This window comes from Aquarana catesbeiana, linkage group LG08 (genome assembly GCF_042186555.1).
Source record: "Aquarana catesbeiana isolate 2022-GZ linkage group LG08, ASM4218655v1, whole genome shotgun sequence".
NCBI lineage: Eukaryota > Metazoa > Chordata > Amphibia > Anura > Ranidae > Aquarana > Aquarana catesbeiana.
In genome coordinates this window covers 284,231,682-284,253,130 of record NC_133331.1, presented here as the reverse complement: position 1 = coordinate 284,253,130, position 21,449 = coordinate 284,231,682, and the positions used below count along the sequence as shown (strand labels likewise).

At 42.1% G+C, this 21,449-nt stretch overlaps 1 protein-coding gene across 1 annotated transcript in view; it reads left to right on the top strand.

The window, feature by feature from the left end:
• Positions 1-332: 332 nt before the first annotated feature.
• LOC141104661 (uncharacterized) overlaps positions 333-21,449 on the top strand; it is a 58,718-nt gene continuing 37,601 nt past the window's right edge. The window contains exons 1-8 of the mRNA XM_073594327.1: positions 333-819; positions 906-1,029; positions 1,146-1,243; positions 1,353-1,503; positions 1,760-1,842; positions 1,953-2,094; positions 14,954-15,051; positions 15,162-15,303. Of these exons, the coding sequence (XP_073450428.1) occupies positions 945-1,029; positions 1,146-1,243; positions 1,353-1,503; positions 1,760-1,842; positions 1,953-2,094; positions 14,954-15,051; positions 15,162-15,303 (799 nt within the window). The 5' untranslated portion in view covers positions 333-819; positions 906-944. The remainder of the gene's footprint in view (positions 820-905; positions 1,030-1,145; positions 1,244-1,352; positions 1,504-1,759; positions 1,843-1,952; positions 2,095-14,953; positions 15,052-15,161; positions 15,304-21,449) is intronic.

Below are 21,449 nucleotides of genomic sequence, written 5' to 3'. Positions count from 1 at the left end.
ACTGCTTGGATGAAGAAGAAGGGAACACCCTAAAAGATTGTCCTCAAAATCTAAATATCAAAAAAAAGTGGCACAGACCATACCCATTTGTTTTTACTGCAATATATCGACTACAATCACCTCTACTATTTCAAGGACCAAATTCTTATTTCATATTTTTTTCACTGTCTGCATTTAAATGTTGTATAATCTGCATATGTAATCATGTACAGTATGTAACATAGACTGTAAAATTTATATTCTCCACAAGGGGGCGATTTTACTAGTTGTGAGTGGAACACAGACAGGAAGTGATGTAATGTGCACACAGGAAGTGCTTTCACAAACAGGAAGTTCCGGGCCATAGTTGAGAGGAAGTAGAGACAAGACTGGAACTGGCAGCAGAGGAGGTAAAAACAAAGGCTTATAATATGTACATAGAAACATCCTCAATATAGATCCATTTATCCAACTGTCCTTTCGGAGCCCCTGGTTTATAGACCAGATACATCCTAAATATAGAAGTATTTATCCAACTGTCCATCCAGGGCCTCTGGTTTATAGACCAGATACATCCTAAATATAGAACCATTTATCCAACTGTCCATCCAGAGCCTCTGGTTTATAGACCAGATACATCCTAAATATAAAACCATTTATCCAACTGTCCATCCAGAGCCTCTGGTTTATATATCTGGCAATCCCTTAACACCCAGCAGTCGTCTTCATAGGACATCACCCATCACAGTGCCTCCACCTCACTGCCTGACAACAGAGGTAACCAGTGCCAAGAAGGTTTTAGAAGTCACCAATAAGATCATTGATCTGCTGACAGGAGAGGTGAGCGGTGCCGGGAATTCTGGGACATTATCCAGTAACAGACAAGGGATGTGTCTGGATGGTGACTGTATCATTGTGTGTGTCAGATTCCTATAAGGTGTCAGGATGTCACTGTCTATTTCTCCATGGAGGAGTGGGAGTATTTAGAAGGACACAAGGATCTCTACAAGGACGTCATGATGGAGAATCAGCCGCCCCTCACATCACCGGGTAAGAGGAGACTTTATTGTAAAGAAGAGAGCAGTACGGAGGGTCCACCTAGATCCCCCATCATCTGATAAACACATAGAAACAATGTATTCAGTCAGTGTGTGTGTTTCCTACAGATGGATCCAGTAATGGGAACCCACCAGAGAGATGTCCCCGTCCTCTGTATTCCTGGGGTTCCACAAAGGAAGATCACACCATCCCTCACCATCATCAGGTAGATGGGTAGAACACAAAAGTTAATCTTGTCTGGATGAGATCATACTGTTCTCTCAGTTTATTGGTCCTCACAGTTTCAAGATTTGTTTTTCTTTTTATTGGATTAGCATGACGAACAGATGTATATGGAAATTAAGATTAAAGAGGAAGAAGAGGAAGAAGAGGAAAGGACTGTGACTGGTTATGAGGAGTCTACGGAGGGCGTTGGGATGATGGTGACAATCAAACACGAAGAACCCTCTCTAGATATCAATGCAGGTGAGTAATGAACACTAAATAAAGATACTCTTCATGTTTATAGATTGATAATTAAGGATCTGTAGACCTCAACATTATCAGGTAATGGGATCTCTACAAGGGCGTCATGATGGAGAATCAGCTGCCCCTCACATCACCGGGTAAGAGGAGACTTTATTGTAAAGGAGAGAGCAGTACGGAGGGTCCACCTAGATCCCCCATCATCTGATAAACACATAGAAACAATGTATTCAGTCAGTGTGTGTGTTTCTTACAGATGGATCCAGTAATGGGAACCCCCGTCCTTTGTATTCCCAGGATTCCACACAGGAAAATCACACCATCCCCCACCATCATCAGGTAGATGGAACTGAATATGTAGACCTAAAATTTACTCTGAGCTATGAAATGGTATCCTTCTGTGTAACTTTGTGTTCCTCTTGATGTTTTCTTTCATATTTTGGGTTTAGGTTGAAGAACTGAAATACATCAAAGTTGAGATTAAAGAGGAAGAAGAAGAGAGGTTGGTGAGTGGAGATCAGCAGTCTATGGAGGAGGGGGAGATGATTATGGAAAGTAAACAGGAGGAATCTTCTCTACATATGGACACAAGTAAGTAATAAACACTAAATGCAAAAGCATTTAATTTTACTTTCCTGAATTTTAATTTACATGTCTGTTGAATTCGCTCTGCACAAACAATCTTAAACCCACAATCAAACCAAGTGAAGGCCAAGACCTATATAAACCATAATTTTCTCCTACAATAAAATAATTCCTTCCTGATCCCAAATAGCAATCAGATAACTCCCTGGTTAAATGTTCTACCATGTTTTTTCCTACAAAGATTGGTAGCTATTTACATTTTATGAGATAAACTACTAAGTTGGTAAAATCCATTACCTGTGTCATACTATTCTACATTTTAAAGCTCTTCTGCAAAGAATTATTTTTGCATGCAGAGGTTTAAAATTTTTTCCTCCAAAAAACAGTTAATCTTGCCTCTGTTAAAGAACTTCACATCCTTTATTAAGGAAAAGATTAAAAAAAGTAACTCTTGACAGTAGGAACATCATCAATGTACCTGTCCCTCACACCAACATTCCCAACAAATGGTAGAGATATTGTAGTACATATGATATAGAAATCTCCAGTCTTGTAGAATGTAATCTTTACATTTACCGCACTACCCAATGTTCCTAACGAAAGAGAAGGAGAAACGACACCATATGAAAGGTCCATCTCCATTCCTCAATATAACGTCATGTTCCCAAAAAATGAGGAGGAGATACTGTACACCATATGAAAGGTCCATCTCCATTCCTCAATATAACGTCATGTTCCCAACAAATGAGGAGGTGATACTGTACACCATATGAAAGGTCCATCTCCATTCTTCAATATAATGTCATGTTCCCAACAAATGAGGAGGAGATACTGTACACCATATGAAAGGCCCATCTCCATTCCTCAATATAACGTCATGTTCCCAACAAATGAGGAGGAGATACTGTACACCATATGAAAGGTCCATCTCCGTTCCTCAATATAACGTCATGTTCCCAACAAATGAGGAGGAGATACTGTACACCATATGAAGGGTCCATCTCCATTCCTCAATATAATATCATGTTCCCAACAAATGAGGTGGAGATACTGTACACCATATGAAAGGTCCATCACTGTTAAAGGTCTATTTCCATTCTCATGCTAACAATGTTAATAATGCCTAAACACTGTTACCCGATGTGGTTTGGGGTGTATTGTGTCCTTTATGTTGCTTGTATTCACTTTTTTATGATTGCACCTAATACTAATGCTGGAATGTTTTGTAGTTACATCAAAGTAATTGACTCCTGAATCCAAGACTAGAAGAATTCTTCTAACACTTTTTAAACATTGCTTTCCAACAGATGGACACTGTGTATGGAATATGAATACCTCAGAGGGAGATCTTATTTTATTTCCAGATTATGAACAAGATAACGGGACAGCACAACATTTCCCAAGAACAAATTCCTTTGGTCAAAGACCTTACTGTTTGGCAAAATCTATGGCTCCTTCGAATCCTAAGGAATCCCCTTATCATTTACATAATATGACTTCAGAAATGTATCCAAAATCTCACAGTGTGGATAGATCAACAGATCCATCTCATTCCAAGGAGTCTTCTTTAAATTATGAAGGAGGTCCTGTAATAGACAATTCATTGTCATGTTTAGAGTGTGGGAAATTTTTCACTGACAATAGAGCCCCTCTTAGACACCAGAGAACTCACACACATGAACATCCTATTTCCATTTCCAGTGAGGAGAAATGTTTCGATACGAAAGGAAAACTAATTACGCACCAGAGAAGTCATACAGGTGAGCGTTCCTTATCCTGTTCAGAGTGTGGAAAATGTTTCAATCGAAAAGGGGACCTTTTGAAACACCAGAGAACTCACACAGGGGAGCGTCCTTTATCCTGTTCAGAGTGCGGGAAATATTTTGCTCAAAAAGGGGACCTTTTGAAACACCAGAGAACTCACACGGGGGAGCGTCCTTTTTCCTGTTCAGAGTGCGGGAAATGTTTCACTCAGAAAGGAATCCTCCTTATTCACCAGAGAATTCACACCGGTGAGCGCCCTTTTTCCTGTTCAGAGTGCGGGAAATGTTTTGCACACAGAGAGGGCCTTTTTATACACCAGAGAATTCACACAGGGGAGCGTCCTTTTTCCTGTTCAGAGTGCGGGAAGTGTTTCACAGAGAGAGGAGGCCTTCTTAGACACCTGAGAATTCACACACACGAGCGTCCTTTTTCCTGTTCAGATTGTGGGAAATGTTTCTCTCAGAAAGCAGATCTTCTTCGACACCAGAGAATTCACACAGGTGAGCGTCCTTTTTCCTGTTCGGAGTGCGGGAAATGTTTCACAGAGAGAGGAGGCCTTAGTAGACACCAAAAAATTCACACAGGTGAGCGTCCATTTTCCTGTTCTGAGTGCGGGAAAGGCTTCATTGTGAAGGAAAAACTTCTTATACACCAGAGAACTCACACTGGTTAGCAACCTTTTTCCTTATCCAAGTTTTGGAAACCTTTCATTGAGAGAGCAAAACTTCTTATACACCAGAAAAGTCACTCAGGTGAGCACCGTTGTGAATATTCAGAGTGCGGGAAATGTTTCATGCAGAAAGGAGACCTTCCAACACACCAGAAAATTCACATGGACGTGCGTTCATTCTTCTGTTTGGAGTGTGGGAAATGTTTCACTCAGAAAAGTGTAATATTTGGATGAGAATTCACACAAATTATTATCCTTTTTTGTGTTTTTCTTCTAAAGATCTGGTTGGGCACCAGAAAATTCAGTGATGTAAAGTAAGACACTTTTAAACCATTTCCTGTAGAATAGTATTCTACATTTCTACAGCTCTTTTGGCAAATAATCCTTTCTGTAGGCAGAAGTCAAACATTATTTCCTCCCACAACACACAGTCTGTGCTGTGCTGACTTCAGACAGAGAATGTCGCTTCATTCAGTAAGGAAAAGGTTAGGAAACATGATCTGTTGACAATAAGAATATCATCAATGTATCTACCCCACAACCCCAAAATGATGGTGGGAGGTATTGACGACCTGATGATATACAAACCTCCCGTCCTCAGAAGAATGGAATCTTTCAATTAACCACACTACCAAATGAGGAGGAGATACTGTACACCATATGAAAGGTCCATCTCCATTCCTCAATATAACATCATGTTCCCAACAACTGAGGAGATACTGTACACCATATGAAAGGTCCATCTCCATTCCTCAATATAATATCATGTTCCCAACAAATGAGGTGGAGATACTGTACACCATATGAAAGGTCCACCTCCATTCCTCAATATAACGTCATGTTCCCATCAAATGAGGAGGAGATACTGTACACCATATGAAAGGTCCATCTCCATTCCTCAATATAACGTCATGTTCCCAACAAATGAGGAGGAGATACTGTAAATCATAATAAAGGTCCATCTCCATTCCTCAATATCAGTGGCGGCTGGTGCTCAAAATTTTTGGGGGGCGCAAACAAACTGAAAAATACTGAAACCCCCCCCATCAATTGCAGCCTCACTGTGCCCATCAAATGCATCCATTGTGCCCATAAATTGCAGCCATTGTGCCCATCATATTCAGCCACGTGTGCTAATCATATGCAGCCACTTGTGCCCACCATAAGCAGCCACTTGTGCCCATCAAATGCAGCCACTTGTTCCCATCATATGCAGCCACTTGTGCCGATCATATGAAGCCATTGTGCCCATCAAACGCAGCCACTGTGCCCATCAAACGCAGCCACTGTGCCCATCAAATGCAGCCACTTGTGCCCATAAAATGCAGTCACTTGTGCCCATCATATGCAGACACTTGTGCCCAGTATATGCAGCCACTTGTGCTCACCGACCCCCCCCCCCACTTGCGGGGCGCGTGGCTCTGACAGACCCCCCTGGCACTTACCGACAGGCAGCAGCTCCTCTCAGTGCAGTGAGTGCACCAGAGCAGCGGCGACCTCCGCTCCAGCACGTGTGTCTCCTCCGCTGAGTCCGCTCCTCTTCCTAAGCGCCAGGCATCCAATAGGGTGGCCTGGCGCTTTGGCCGATCAGGAAACAGGTCTGACGCCCTGCCTCCTGATTGGCGGGGAGGAAGGTTAGTGTGAAAATAGCAGAAATTAATTCGCTATCGTCACACAATTGGGTGGGATCAGGGCGCACTCTCTTCCCCCTCGAGCCCACCCTATTTTGAAGCCTATTAGAGCCTCTGGCTCTAATCAGGTGCTTCAAAAAGTACCGCCCCCGCCATAGGAATCCATGCGTCCTGAAAGGGGCTGGACGCATAGATGGGGGGGCAGCCCACAGTGAACAGGCCGCCACTGCTCAATATAATGTCATGTTCCCAACAAATTTGGTAGAGGAAGGTCCATTTGCATTCTCACAGTACAATTATCATCATTGCTCAGACACTTATCTAGTGTGGTTTGAGTGTATTGTATCCCTTATCTGATTTATTGCACCCAATTCTATGTCACAACTCTGTGTGCTGTACCAATATATATGATGTCTGAATGTAAAATATGTAGCATACTGTAACATTTATTAAACAATAGTTTTCCAACAAATAGTCACTGTGAATAAAATAAGAGTATGGAGGGAGATTTTCATTTCATTTCCAGATTGTTGTGCAGAAGATAATGAGACCATACGCTTTTCTCCAAGAAGACTTTACCACCTGGAAAGATCAATGAATCCCTCTAATCTTGAGGAATCTTCTGATGGATCACACAGTTATGCCAGATATACAGTACATCTGAGATCTCACAATGTAAATAGATCAGAAGATCTCAAGGAATTTTCTTCATAAATTCACAGAGTAGAGAATTTGCTTGTCATGTTCGGCGTGTGGGAAATAGTTCACATATCTTACACACCTGAAAGCCAACAAAAGGGAGCATCCATATTTTCGCTCAGGATGCGGGAAAAATTTCCACTAGGAAGGAAAACTTCTTATGCCGCGTACACACGAGCGGACTTTTCGACCGGACTGGTTCGACGGATCGAGTCCGGCGGACAATTCGACCGTGTGTGGGCTTCAGCGGACTTTTTCGGTCGAAAAATCTGACGGACTTTAGATTTGGAACATGTGTCAAATCTTTACGTTGGAACTCCGCTGGACCCAGTTCTTATCGAAAAGTCCGCTTGTCTGTATGCTGGTCCGACGGACGAAAACCGACGCTAGGGCAGCTATTGGCTACTGGCTATCAACTTCCTTATTTTAGTCCGGTTGTACGCCATCACGTATGAATCCGTTGGACTTTGGTGTGATCGTGTGTGGGCAAGTCAGTTCATTGGGAAAGTCCGTTGAAAGTCCGTCGGACCAGTCCGCTCGAAAAGTCCGCTCGTGTGTACGTGGCATTACACACCAGAAAAGTTGTACAGGTGAGTGCCCTTTGTCATGGTTTAGTGCTGGAAATATTTCCTTCGGAAACCAATGGCCCGATCAATGGTGTCCTTAAAGCTGAGAAATACAGGCAGATACTTCTCCATCATGTCGTACCATCAGGGAGGAGTGTGATTGGTCCCAAATGTATTCTGCAGCAGGACAACGACCCCAAAAAGCCAATGTAATTAAGAACTAACCTCAGTGTAAAGCACAGGGAGTCCTGGAAGTGATGGTTTGGCCCCCACAGAGTCCTGATCTCAGCATCATGGAGTCTGTCCGGGATTACATGAGGAGACAGAAGGAGTTAAGGCAGCAGAAGATCTGTGGTTGGTTCTCCAAGATGTTTGGAACAACCTACCTGCCGAGTTCCTTGAAAAACTGTGTGCAAGTCTACCTAGAAGAATTGATGCTGGTTTGAAGGCAAAGGGTGGTCACACCAAATATTAGTTGATTTGGATTTCTCTTTCGGTTCATTTACTTTACATTTTGTTCATTTACAAAAATAAACCGTTAACACTTCTATTTCTAAAAGCATTCACAATCTACAGCGCTTCTTCACACCTGCCTAAAACTTTTGCACAGTACTGTATATATAATGTAATATTCAGGGGTATATCTCTTTGGGACCAAGTGCAAAGCCGTTTGTCTTAAAAGAGAAATACGGGGGAAAGCTTGTTTCGCTGTACTTCTCCTGTGGATCACAGGAGTGCAGTTCGTTCTGCACTCCCGTGACCTGTTTTCAGCAGACAGCGGGATGAAGCCCGCTGTCGGCTGACATCACAGAGCCGGTCCAAGCTCAGGTAAGATTGAGACAATGAAGTTGGGATCCACCCACATGCCGGATGCTCCCGCCCCCTCCACAGCCTAGCGCTCCAGTGAGCATGGGGGGAGGGGGGGGGGGCAGAACAGAGATAGTGAGTGACAGTCACCAGCTCTCTGCTCACGGAGCTGTGAGAACCGAGCCATCAGCGGTGTTTGGCCGCTCGGTTCTCAATGGTAGAGCCATAGCTCCCAACTGTCCCTGATTTCGAGGGACTGTCCCTGATTTGGAGCAATGTCCCTCTGTCCTTCTTTCCCCCTCATTTGTCCCTCATTTGTTCCATATAGTTGTATATAAAATGCACTTTTTATCTTTTAAAAAGTGTTTCCCAGTGCTAAACCTTTCATCTAAATTCTAAATTGCTGCATTTGTAAATATTAAAAGCCAATATAAAGGAATAGGAGTGGCAAAAAAAGTCCTAAGAGCTTCCTGTTTAATGTGCTTCTTCCTGGAGGCCTGCTTAGCCCAGTAGAGACTGGAGTCCCCGTAGTCAGGAGTGGAGGTCCTTTTCCCACCTGAATGTCACTGCGGACCTCCAAACTTCCGGATCCCAAATACATTTCTACTAATACTGAGAGAACTGCGAGTAATTCCTCTCCTTTACATGACCAACTCGGTATTCCTCACCTGTCACGGTTGAGACCCCTGACCCCTGAGTACACACACACATTTCCCTTAAAGGGACCCAGAGCAGCCATTAGAAATTTATGGGCCCCTTACACAGCTTTAGGCCTGCCCCCCCCCCCCCCCCCCCAGCCTTTTTTTTTTTTTTTAACATAGAAGTTTATTTAAATTTTCACAACAGAAACAATTCACTTCGTATTAGATTTAAGTACAGATGACATGCATAGAATCGTTACATGATTTGGTATGAGTAAGATTCAATTATCACAGTAGTTATCTATTTCAGAAGAAGATATTAATACACTCATTAAGGATATCAATATATGGCGTAGGTGCAAAGGATCCCACCTTCCAACTTAGAATATTCTAGCCTCTACATATATAGTTTGGAGAATCCTGGGGGTAAGTCAAGCCCCCCCCCAGCCTTACCACCAACATTCCCCAGGGTTTGCCTATGGGCCATCCTACCGAATCTGCACACCAGCCACCTCACCTGTACGCACTCAGCCCCCCCAATCCTGTATATTTGTCAGCCCCCCTCCACACACACACACACCTGTATATACAGTGGGGCAAAAAAGTATTTAGTCAGCCACCAATTGTGCAAGTTCTCCCACTTAAAAAGATGAAGAGAAGACTACGCCACCAGGGACTCAGATCCTGCAGTGCCAGACGCATCCCCCTGCTTAAGCCAGTACATGTCCGGGCCTGTCTGAGGTTAGCTAGAGAGCATTTGGATGATCCAGAAGAGGATTGAGAGAATGTCATATGGTCAGATGAAACCAAAGTAGAACTGTTTGGTAGAAACACAACTCGTCGTGTTTGGAGGAGAGAGAATGCTGAGTTACAACCAAAGAACACCATACCTACTGTGAAGCATGGGGGTGGCAACATCATGCTTTGGGGCCGTTTCCCTGCAAAGGGAACAGGACAACTGATCCGTGTACATGAAAGAATGAATGGGGCCATGTATCGTGAGATTTTGAGTGCAAACCTCCTCTCATCAGCAAGGGCATTGAAGATGAAACGTGGCTGGGTCTTTCAGCATGACAATGATCCCAAACACACCGCCTGGGCAACGAAGGAGTGGCTTCGTAAGAAGCATTTCAAGGTCCTGGAGTGGCCTAGCCAGTCTCCAGATCTCAACCCCATAGAAAACCTTTGGAGGGAGTTGAAAGTCCGTGTTAAACAGCGACAGCCCCAAAACATTACTGCCCTAGAGAAAATCTGCATGGAGGAATGGGCCAACATACCAGCAACAGTGTGTGACAACCTTGTGAAGACTTACAGAAGACGTTTGACCTCTGTCATTGCCAACAAAGGATATATAACAGAGTATTGAGATGAACTTTTGATATTGACCAAATACTTATTTTCCACCATAATTTGCAAATAAATTCTTTCCAAATTAGACAATGTGATTGTCTGGATTTGTTTCCACATTTTGTTTCTCATAGTTGAGGTATACCTATGATGGCAATTACAGGCCTCTCTCATCTTTGTAAGTTTGAGAACTTGCACAATTGGTGGCTGACTAAATACTTTTTTGCCCCACTGTGTGTCGGCCCCCCCCCCCCCCCCCCCACACACACACACCTGTATATATGTCAGCGCCCCCACACACCTGTATATATGTCGGCCCCCTCACACCTGTATATGTGTCAGCCACACCCCCCCCCCCAACACACACACCTGTATATATGGCAGCCCCACATACACAAATTTGTACACACACAAGCATCTGGCCCCTCCCTGTTCACTTGGTCTTTTCCCAGGGTAGAAAACACTGGAGTAGAAAAGGTATTTAGTGGAAAATCTGGAAGCTGGTGTCCTGAAGGTATACAGTGGTGGCCCCATGCTTTCCATCCTTGCTCTGGAACCTTTCCCTATGCTCCAGTCCTCTGCCTGTCAAAGCGGGTTCCTGTCCCTACAATTACTGTATATACATTGTTATGATGATGTAATTCAATCACAAAATTCTTGCCTTTTTTTTTGTCTGTTTTGAGGTATATTCTGCGTATAATAATACAGTGTCTCACAAAAGTTTGTGCACCCCTCACATTTTTGTAAACATTTTATGTTTTCTTTTCATGTGACATTAGACATTAATGGCTGTGTGTTGAGTTATTTTCAGGGGACAGCAAATTTACACTGTTATACAAGCTGTACACTCACTACTTTACATTGTAGCAAAGTGTCATTTCTTCAGTGTTGTCACATGAAAAGATAGAATAAAATATTTACAAAAATGTGAGGGGTGTACTTACTTTTGTGAGATACTGTGTGTATAACATAATAGAAGAATGCACTACGTAACATGCAGGATTTATATTCTCCAAAAGGGGGAGATCTGACCAATGTGAGTGGAACACAGGAAGTGGTGTAAGATAAGAAAGGAAGTGATGTCACATACAAACAGGAAGTTCTGGGTGATAGTTGAGTTTGAAGGAAGTAGAGAGGAGACATTGCTGGAACTGGCAGCTGAGAAGGTAATAAGATACATAGGTTCATATTATGTTCTCAAATGCGAAGTAAATAGAAAGCCTTATATCCAACTGTCCATCCAGAGCCTCTGGTTTATAGACCAGATACATACTAAATATAGAGCCATTTATCCAACTGTCCATCCAGAGCCTCTGGTTTATAGACCAGATACATCCTAAATATAGAACCATTTATCCAACTGTCCACCCAGAGCCTCTGGTTTATAGACCAGATACATCCTAAATATAGAACCATTTATCCAACTGTCCATCCAGAGCTTCTGGTTTATAGACCAAATACATCCTAAATATAGAACCATTTATCCAACTTTCCATCCAAAGCCTCTGGTTTATAGACCGGATACATCATAAATATAGAGCCATTTATCCATCTTCCATGAAGATATCTCAGGGTTGTTGGCTATGTAGAAGATCAGACCATTCCATTCAGAGCCTCTGGTTTATAGTCCAGATACATCCTAAATATAGAACCATTTATCCAACTGTCCATCCAGAGCCTTTGGTTTATAGACCAGATACATCCTAAATATAGAGCCATTTATCCAACTGTCCATCCAGAGCCTCTGGTTTATAGACCGGATACATCCTAAATATAGAACCATTTATCCAACTGTCCATCCAGATCCTCTGGTTTGTAGACCAGATAAATCCTAAATATTGAAGCATTTATCCATCTTCCATGTAGATATCTCAGGGTTGTTGGCTCCTGTCACTGTGAGATAATGGATGGCGTGTCTTCTTTGTGGCAAGATATGTAGAAGATCAGACCAAATGTTTGTATTGTGTGCATTGTGATGGTACATAACCTCTGGTTGAGAAATATAACTTGTCTTTATTTAACCACTTCAATACAGGGCACTTATACACCTTCCTGCCCAGACCAATTTTCAGCTTTCAGCGCTGTCGCAGTTTGAATGACAATTGCGCAGTCACACAACACTGTACCCAAACTAAATTTTTATCATTTTGTTCCCACAAATAGAGCTTTCTTTTGGTGGTATTTGATCACCTCTGCAGTTTTTATTTTTTGCTAAACAAATAAAAAAAGACTGAAAATTTTGAAAAAAATAAAAGTTTTGCTTTTGTTTCTGTTAAAAAAATGTGTAAATAAATAAGTTTTCTCTTTCACTGATGGGCACTGATAAGGTGGCACTGACAGGCACTGATACGGTGGCACCGATGAGGTGGCACCAATGAGCGGACACTGACGGGCACTGACGATGGGCACTGATATGCAGCACTGATGGGCACTGGTAGGCGGCATTGATGGGTGGCACTGATATGCAGCACTCATGGGCATTGATAGGCGACACTGATGGGCACTGATAGGGTGGCACTGCTGGGCACTGATAGGCGGCACTACTGGGCACTGATACGTGGCACTGATGGGCACTGATACGCGGCACTGATATGAGGCACTGATGGGCATCCCTGGTGGCACTGGCAGTGGTAGGCATTGGAGTGGGCACTGATTGGCAGCTCTCTGGGCACAGATTGGCAGCTGCCTGGGCACATAGTGGCATTTCCCTGGGGGTCTAGGGGCATACCTGGTGGTCCAGTGTGGATGGCTTCCCTGGTGGTCCTGGGCGGCTTCCCTGGTGGTCCTGGGCGGGATCCGAGGGGGGGGGGCTGTGCTGATAATTAATCAGCACAGACCCCCCCTGTCAGGAGAGCAGCCAATCGGCTCTCCTCTACTTGCGTCTGTCAGACACGAGTGAGGAAAAGCCAATCACCGGCTCTTTCTATTTACATCGTGATCAGCCGTGATTGGACACGGCTGATCACGTGGTAAAGAGTCTCCGTCAGAGACTCTTTACCTAGATCGGTGTTGCAGGGTGTCAGACTGACACCCCGCAACAACGTTCGTCGCGATGCACGCCCCCGGGGGCGCGCAGCGGCTCGATATTCCTGATCACGTCATATGACGTCCGGTCAGGAATATCAAACCACTTTGCCGCCGTCATTTGGTAATAGGGCGGGCGGCAAGTGGTTTAAAATACATTATTGCTAACCCCTAACCGGACAGGTCAGGAGAATTCTGGGAAGTCTGTAGTAATAATTGTTACATTATCCAGTAACAGACAAGGGATGTGTCTGGATGGTGACTGTATCATTGTGTGTGTCAGGTTCCTATAAGGTGTCAGGATGTCACTGTCTATTTCTCCATGGAGGAGTGGGAGTATTTAGAAGGACACAAGGATCTCTACAAGGACGTCATGATGGAGAATCAGCCGCCCCTCACATCACCGGGTAAGAGGAGACTTTATTGTAAAGGAGAGAGCAGTACGGAGGGTCCACCTAGATCAGGGGTCTCAAACTGGTGGCCCTCCAGCTGTTGCGAAAGTCCCAGGAGGCATTGCAAGGCTGACATTTACAAGCATGACTCCCACAGGAAGAGGCATGATGGGACTTGTAGTTTCGCAACAGCTGGAGGACTGTTTGAGACCCCTGACCTAGATCCTCCATCATCTGATAAACACATAGAAACAATGGGCTCCATTCACAGCAACCAGATCGCATGCGGTACGTAGGTGTGCAGACATATTTTCCCTAAATATCACATGCAAACCTGACACTGTCAATTCACTTAATCGTTCTGCGTTTTTTTACTACAAAACGCTGAAGACGCTCAGTAAATACCGCATACTCAATACTCAATTCATAGAAGAAAATAAATAAATAAAACAGTGATCGAGGTATGCGTTATTTATGGAATGTGTATTGGCTAATTGGCTGGCCGCTTGCGTCCTTAACAACCAGTAAACAACATGGTTGTTAAGGAGTGGGCGGCTGCTGCAGCCTAAACAACCGATGAGTCATCAGCTGAAAAATTAAGAAAACAAAAGGGGTTTTGTTAAAGGGGCCTTGTCAAACACTGCCTACTGTCTTTTTTTAAACTACGTTTTTTTGGGGTTTTTTTGATGAATGAGCGGGGGTACTATGTACGGCATGCTCATTCACATGGGGGGAGGGGCTGGGATCTGGGGGCTCCTTTGTTAAAGGGGGCTTCCAGATTTCCAATAAGCCCCCCACAACCACTGGACTGGCCAGCCCCAAAGCACCCCCCATTTTAAGAGCATGTGGCCTGGTATGGTTCAGGAGGGGGGAACGCATGCTCAGATAAAGGTCTGGTATTGATTTGAGGGGGGAGGGATGACATTTTTTTTTTCTTAATATTACATTGCCGGCAAATCTTTTTTTTTATAATCAGCTGTCAGTGAAGAACCCTGCTGATAGCTGATGAATCATCAGTTGTTAAAGATGCGGCGGCCGCCCGCTCCTTAACAACCATGACATTTACGGTTTGTAAAGGACGCCGGCGGTAGCACGCTCCGTAAAAGTCAGCAATTTACAGTCTGTGCTAAGGATTCTGACTACCGCCAGTGATAAATTGCCACTTCACGAAATAGCTAATGCGGTATTTTAGTAGTGTCTTTTAGTGAATGCCAAAACTTTTTGAAAAACGCTGTGTGGTATCTTACCGCATACTTGGGTGTGGTAAGATACCGCTTTGTGAATGGATCTCATTGTATTCAGTCAGTGTGTGTGTTTCCTACAGATGGATCCAGTAATGGGAACCCACCAGAGAGATGTCCCCGTCCTCTGTATTCCCAGGATTCCACACAGGAAGATCACACCATCCCTCACCATCATCAGGTAGATGAGTAGAACACAAAAGTGACTCTTGGCTGTGTGAGATTATACTGTTCTCTCAGTCTAATCGTCCTCACAGTTAAATGTTTTTTTTTCTCATTTTGTTGGATTAGCATGAAGATCAGATGTATGTGAAAATTGAGGTCAAAAAGGAAGAAGAGGAGAGGACTATGACAGGTTATCACGATTCTGTGGAAGAAATTGGGATGATGGTAAAAATTAAACAGGAGGAACCTTCTATAAATATGAGCACAGGTGAATAATGAACACTAAATACAGAATCTGTTCATGTATATAGATTGATAATTGAGGATATGTAGGACTTGCCGATCACCAGGTAATATAACCTCTACAAGGACGTCATGATGAAGAATCAGCGGGTAAGAGGAGACTTTATTGTAAAGGAGAGAGCAGTACAGAGGGTCCACCTAGATCCCCCATCATCTGATAAACACATAGAAACAATGTATTCAGTCAGTGTGTGTGTTTCCTACAGATGGATCCAGTCATGGGAACCCACCAGAGAGATGTTCCCGTCCTCTGTATTCCCGGGATTCCACACAGGAAGATCGCACCATCCCTCACCATCATCAGGTAGGTGGGATTGACCATGTAAACCTAAAAATGTATTCCAAACTTAGAGCTAAAAGTCTTCTATGTAATCTTGTTTCAAATAAATTTTATTTTATTTGGGTTTTAGGGTGAAGAACTTAAGGTCATCAAAGTTGAGGTTAAAGAAGAAAAAGAAGAGAGGTTGTTGAGTGGAGATCAGCAGTCAATGGAGGAGGAGGAGATGATTATGAAAAGTAAACAGGAGGAATCTTCTCTACATATGGACACAAGTAAGTAATAAACACTAAATGCAGAAACAGTTCACATTTTCATTTTTTGTTTTATGATTATAAAGTATAAATTTACATCATTAGATAGTTTTAAAAAGACAAATGTCTGTGGAATTCACTCTCCACAAAACAATGGAATTCCTAAAACCACAGTCGATCCAAGTAAAGGTAGGAACCGACATAAAGCAGAATTTTAAGTGATTTCTTACTGATCCCAAATGATAATCAGATAACTCCTTGGATCAACATTCTTCTGTGATTTTGTCCATGTTTTCTATTCTACGTTTTTCAAGTCTTTCTCTATACAGAGAACTTCACATCAATTTCCCATTTCCCAGAATTTCCCTATTAGGAAAAGATTAAGAAAACTTAACAAACTGTCAATAAGAACATCATCAATGTATCTACCTCTAAGCTCAACATTCCCAACAATATTAGTAGAGATATTGCAGGCCATATGGTATAAATATCTCTAGTTTTCTCTTGAACAATGTAATCTTTGTTTTTTCCATATAACCCCATAGTCCCAGCAAATGAGGAAGAGATACTGTACACCACATGAAAGGCCCATCTCTATTCCTCAATATGTCATGTTCCCAACAAGTGAGGAAAAAATACTGTACACCATATGAAAGGTCCATCTCCATTCCTCAATATAACGTCATGTTCCCAACAAATGAGGTGGAGATACTGTACACCATATGAAAGGTCCATCTCCATTCCTCAATATAACGTCATGTTCCCAATAATTGAGGAGGAGATACTGTACACCATATGAAAGGTCCATCTCCATTCCTCAATATAATGTCATGTTCCCTACAAATGAGGAGGAGATACTGTACACCATATGAAAGGTTCATCTCCATTCCTCAATATAACGTCATGTTCACAAGAAATGAGGAGGAGATACTGTACACCATATGAAAGGTTCATCTCCATTCCTCAATATAACGTAATGTTCCCAACAAATGAGGAGGAGATACTGTACACCATATGAAAGGGCCTTCCCTGTTTTTCAGAATGTTATCATATTACCATAAAATGAGGAGGAGATACTGTACACCATATGAAAGGTCCATCTTAATTCCTCAATATAACGTAATGTTCCCAACAAATGAGGAGGAGATACTGTACACCATATGAAAGGTCCATCTCCATTCCTCAATATAATGTCATGTTCCCAACAAATGAGGAGGAGATACTGTACAGCATATGAAAGGTCCATCTCCATTCCTCAATATAACGTCATGTTCCCAACAAATGAGGAGGAGATACTGTACACCATATGAAAGGTCCATCTCCATTCCTCAATATAAAATCATGTTCACAACAATGAGGTGGAGATACTGTACACCATATGAAAGGGCCTTCCCTGTTTTTCAGAATGTTATCATATTACCATAAAATGAGATTATTCCATTTCTATTTCTTTTCTCACAGTAACAATGTCATCAATGCACAAACACTGTTACCCCATGTGGTTTGGTTGTATTGTGTCCTTTATGTGGCTTGTATTTATATTTTTCTGATATGATTGTATCTAATACTATGCCAAACACCTGTGAAGTTGGTAAAAGTTACATCACAATATGAGACTCTTGAATGCAAGACTAGAATAATTCCTATAACACATTTTTAAACATTGCTTTCCAGCAGATGGACACTGTGTACGGAATATGAATACCTCAGATGGAGATCTTCTTATATTTCCAAATGATGCACAAGATAACGGGACAGCACAACATTCTCCAAAAACGAGTTCCTTTGGTCAAATTATACATCACAAATCTTACTGTTTGGCAAAACCAATGTTTCCCTCTAATCCTGAGGAATCCACTGATCATTCATGTAATATATCTTCAGATATTCATCTAAAATCTCACAGTGTGGATAGGTCAACAGATCCATCTAATTCCAAGCAGTCTTCTTTTAGCCATGGAGAAGATCATATAGTAGACAATTCATTGTCATGTTTGGAGTGTGGGAAATCTTTCACTGACAACAGAGCACTTCTTAGACACCAGAGAACTCACACTTGTGAACATCCTTCTTCCTGTTTGGAGTGTGGGAAATGTTTCACTAAGAAAGGAAAACTTTTTGTACACCAAAGAAGTCACACAGGTGAGCGTCCTTTTTCCTGTTCAGAGTGCGGGAAGTGTTTCACTCAGAAAGGAATCCTTCTTATACACCAGAGAATTCACACGGGTGAGCGTCCTTTTTCCTGTTCAGAGTGCGGTAAATGTTTCACTCACAAAGGGGACCTTTTTATACACCGGAGAATTCACACAGGCGAGCGTCCTTTTTCCTGCTCAGAGTGCGGGAAATGTTTCACAGAGAGAGGAGGCCTTCTTAGACACCAGAGAATTCACACACATGAGCGTCCTTTTTCGTGTTCAGAGTGCGGGAAATGTTTTAGTCAGAAAGGAGGCCTTCTTGTACACCAGAGAATTCACACAGGTGAGCGTCCTTTTTCCTGTTCCGAGTGCGGGAAATGTTTCACGGAGAAAGGAGGCCTTCTTAGACACCAAAGAATTCACACAGGTGAGCGTCCTTTTTCCTGTTCCGAGTGCGGGAAATGTTTCATTGTAAAAGAAAAACTTCTTAGACACCAGACAATTCACACAGGTGAGCGTCTTTTTTCCTGATCTGACTGCCGGATACATTTTAATGAGAAACTAAAGGCAAGCATCCTGTTTGGAGTGCGGAAAGTGTTTTATTCAGAAAAGTGTAAAACTGAAAGGAGAGAATTCACATAGGTGAATATCCTTTTTCAAGTTTAGTTTAGGGAAAAATTTGCTCCAGGATTAAAAAGCTTAGTTGGATAGCAGAAGATTCACAGATTTCAGTTTGAGACATTTCCTATGAAATTGTATTCTACATATCTTCAAGCAAAGAATCCTTTCTGTAGAGAGAAATGAACATTTTTTTCTCCAAAAACACATGATTTGTGCTGCCCTAGCTTCACATTATTCAGTAAGGAAAAGATTAAGAAACCTGAACTGTTGACGTCATCGATGTACCTACCCCACAACCCAGTGTTCCCAACGATGATGGTGGAGGTATTGTTGGCAATATGATATACAAACCTCCAGTCTTCGGGAAGAATCGGGAAGAATATAATCTTTAAATTTACAGCAACGAAATGTTAACAACAAACGAAGATAAGATGCTATAGACAATATCAAAAGTTTTTCAAAAGGTTTTGTGTCTAGCCTGATTTGTTTTTAAACTTCTATGTTTGTTCTTTGTCTTTTTGTACTTTAATAATAAAAATTCCAAAAAAAACTTAACTTTCCGTAGTCTAATACCGTTGTGCCCCCAAAGTCCCGTTTCCTAGATTTTATACGTTTACAGATTTTATACGTTTACAATATCAAAAGTCCATCTCAATTCCTCAGCATAATGTCATGTTTCCAACAAATGAGTAGGAGATACTGTACACCATATGAAAGGTCCATCTCCATTCCCCAATATAATGTCATGTTCCCAACAAATGAGGAGGAGATACTGTACACCATATGGAAGGTCCATCTCCATTCCCCAATATAATGTCATGTTCCTAACAAATGAGGAGGAGATACTGTACACCATATGAAAGGTCCATCTCCATACCTCAATATAACGTCATGTTCCCAATAAACGAGGAGGAGATACTGTACACCATATGAAAGGTCCATCTCCATTCCTCAATATAACGTCATGTTCCCAACAAATGAGGAGGAGATACTGTACACCATATGGAAGGTCCATCTCCATTCCTCAATATAATGTCATGTTCCTAACAAATGAGGAGGAGATACTGTACACCATGTGAAAGGTCCATCTCAATTCCTCAATATAATCTTTACATACTTCAGTTAGGAAAAGATTAAGAAAACTTAATTGTTGACAATAAGAACATCATCAATGTATCTACCTCTAAACCCAACATTCCCAACAAATGTAGTAGAGATATTGCAGGCCATATGGTATACATATCTCTAGTTCTCTCTTGAAGAATGTAACATTTGTTTTTTCCATATAACCCCATAGTCCCAGCAAATGAGGAGGAGATACTGTACACCATATGAAAGGTCCATCTCCATTACTCAATATAACGTCATGTTCCCAACAAATGTGGAGGAGATACTGTACACCATATGAAAGGTCCATCTCCATTCCTCAATATAATGTCATGTTCCTAACAAATGAAGTAGTGGAAAGTCTCTACTGCATTCTCACAGTACAAATGTCATCATTGCATCATAGCACAATGACTTTATCCAAAGTGGTTTGAGTGTATTGTATTGTTTATCTGATTTGTATTTATATTTTTTCATATGGTTACTCCCAATACCAGAACTCTGTGGAACTGTTGAGTGCTGTACCAACATATATGACTTCTAAATGTAAAACATAAAGCATACATTAACATTTATTTAAAAATTGCATTCCAAAAACAGGTTACCGTTTATGAAATAAAAGTACCTCAGAGGGAGATTTTTTTTTCATTTCCAAGTTTTTATGCACAATGTAATGGGATAGTATGCTATTCTTCAAGAAAAAAAAAAAAAACCTTTAGTCAAAATATGCATCACAGACCTTACCATTTGGACAGATCAATTGGTCCCTCTAATCCTGAGGAATCTTCAATAAAATCATAAACTTGTACTCCAGATATATATCTGAGATCTCTCAAAGTGAGATTCAGCAGATTCATCCAATCCCCAGGAATCTTCACGCCATGAAAGAGTTCAATCAGTAGATCATTCATTGTCATGTGCAGCGTGTGGAAAATATTTCACAGATAACAGAGCGATTCCTACACAACACAAAACGCACAAATATTTCAGTGAGGAAGGAAAACGTCTTACACCAGAAAGGTCAAACAGGTGAGCACCTCTTCTCATGTTTAGAGTAAGGAAAATGTTCCCTTCAGAAAGAGGACCATCTCAGTCATCAGAAAAGTCACACAAGCAACAGGATATGAACCCTTACATGAGTGAAAAGTGAAATTCTCATGAATATTGATTGTTCATGGAAGAGTGGCCTTCATAGACAACCTCTATTATTGTTGTTGTAATAAAGGCACTTGAATAAGCCAACAAAAGAAACTACTACTACTGCACACAGAGTGGAGGAGAACTGTCAAAAGAATATAGTGTGGATGGTGGGGGGGGAGCTGTTGGAGAATGTAGTCCAGATGGTGGAGTAGAGCTGTCGGAGAATGTAGTGTGGATGGTGGAGGAGAGCTGTCGGAGAATGTAGTGTGGATGGTGGAGGAGAGCTGTCGGAGAATGTAGTGTTAATGGTGGTGGATATCTGTCGGAGAATGTAGTGTGGATGGTGGGGGAGAGCTGTTGGAGAATGTAGTGTGGATGGTGGTGGAGAGCTGTCAGAGAATGTAGTGTGGATGGTGGAGGAGAGCTGTCGGAGAATGTAGTGTGTATGGTGGAGGAGATCTGTCGGAGAATGTAGTGTGGATGGTGGAGGAGAGCTGTCGGAGAATATAGTGTGGATGGTGGAGTTGAGCTGTCGGAGAATGTAGTGTGGATGGTGGAGGAGAGCTGTCAGAGAATG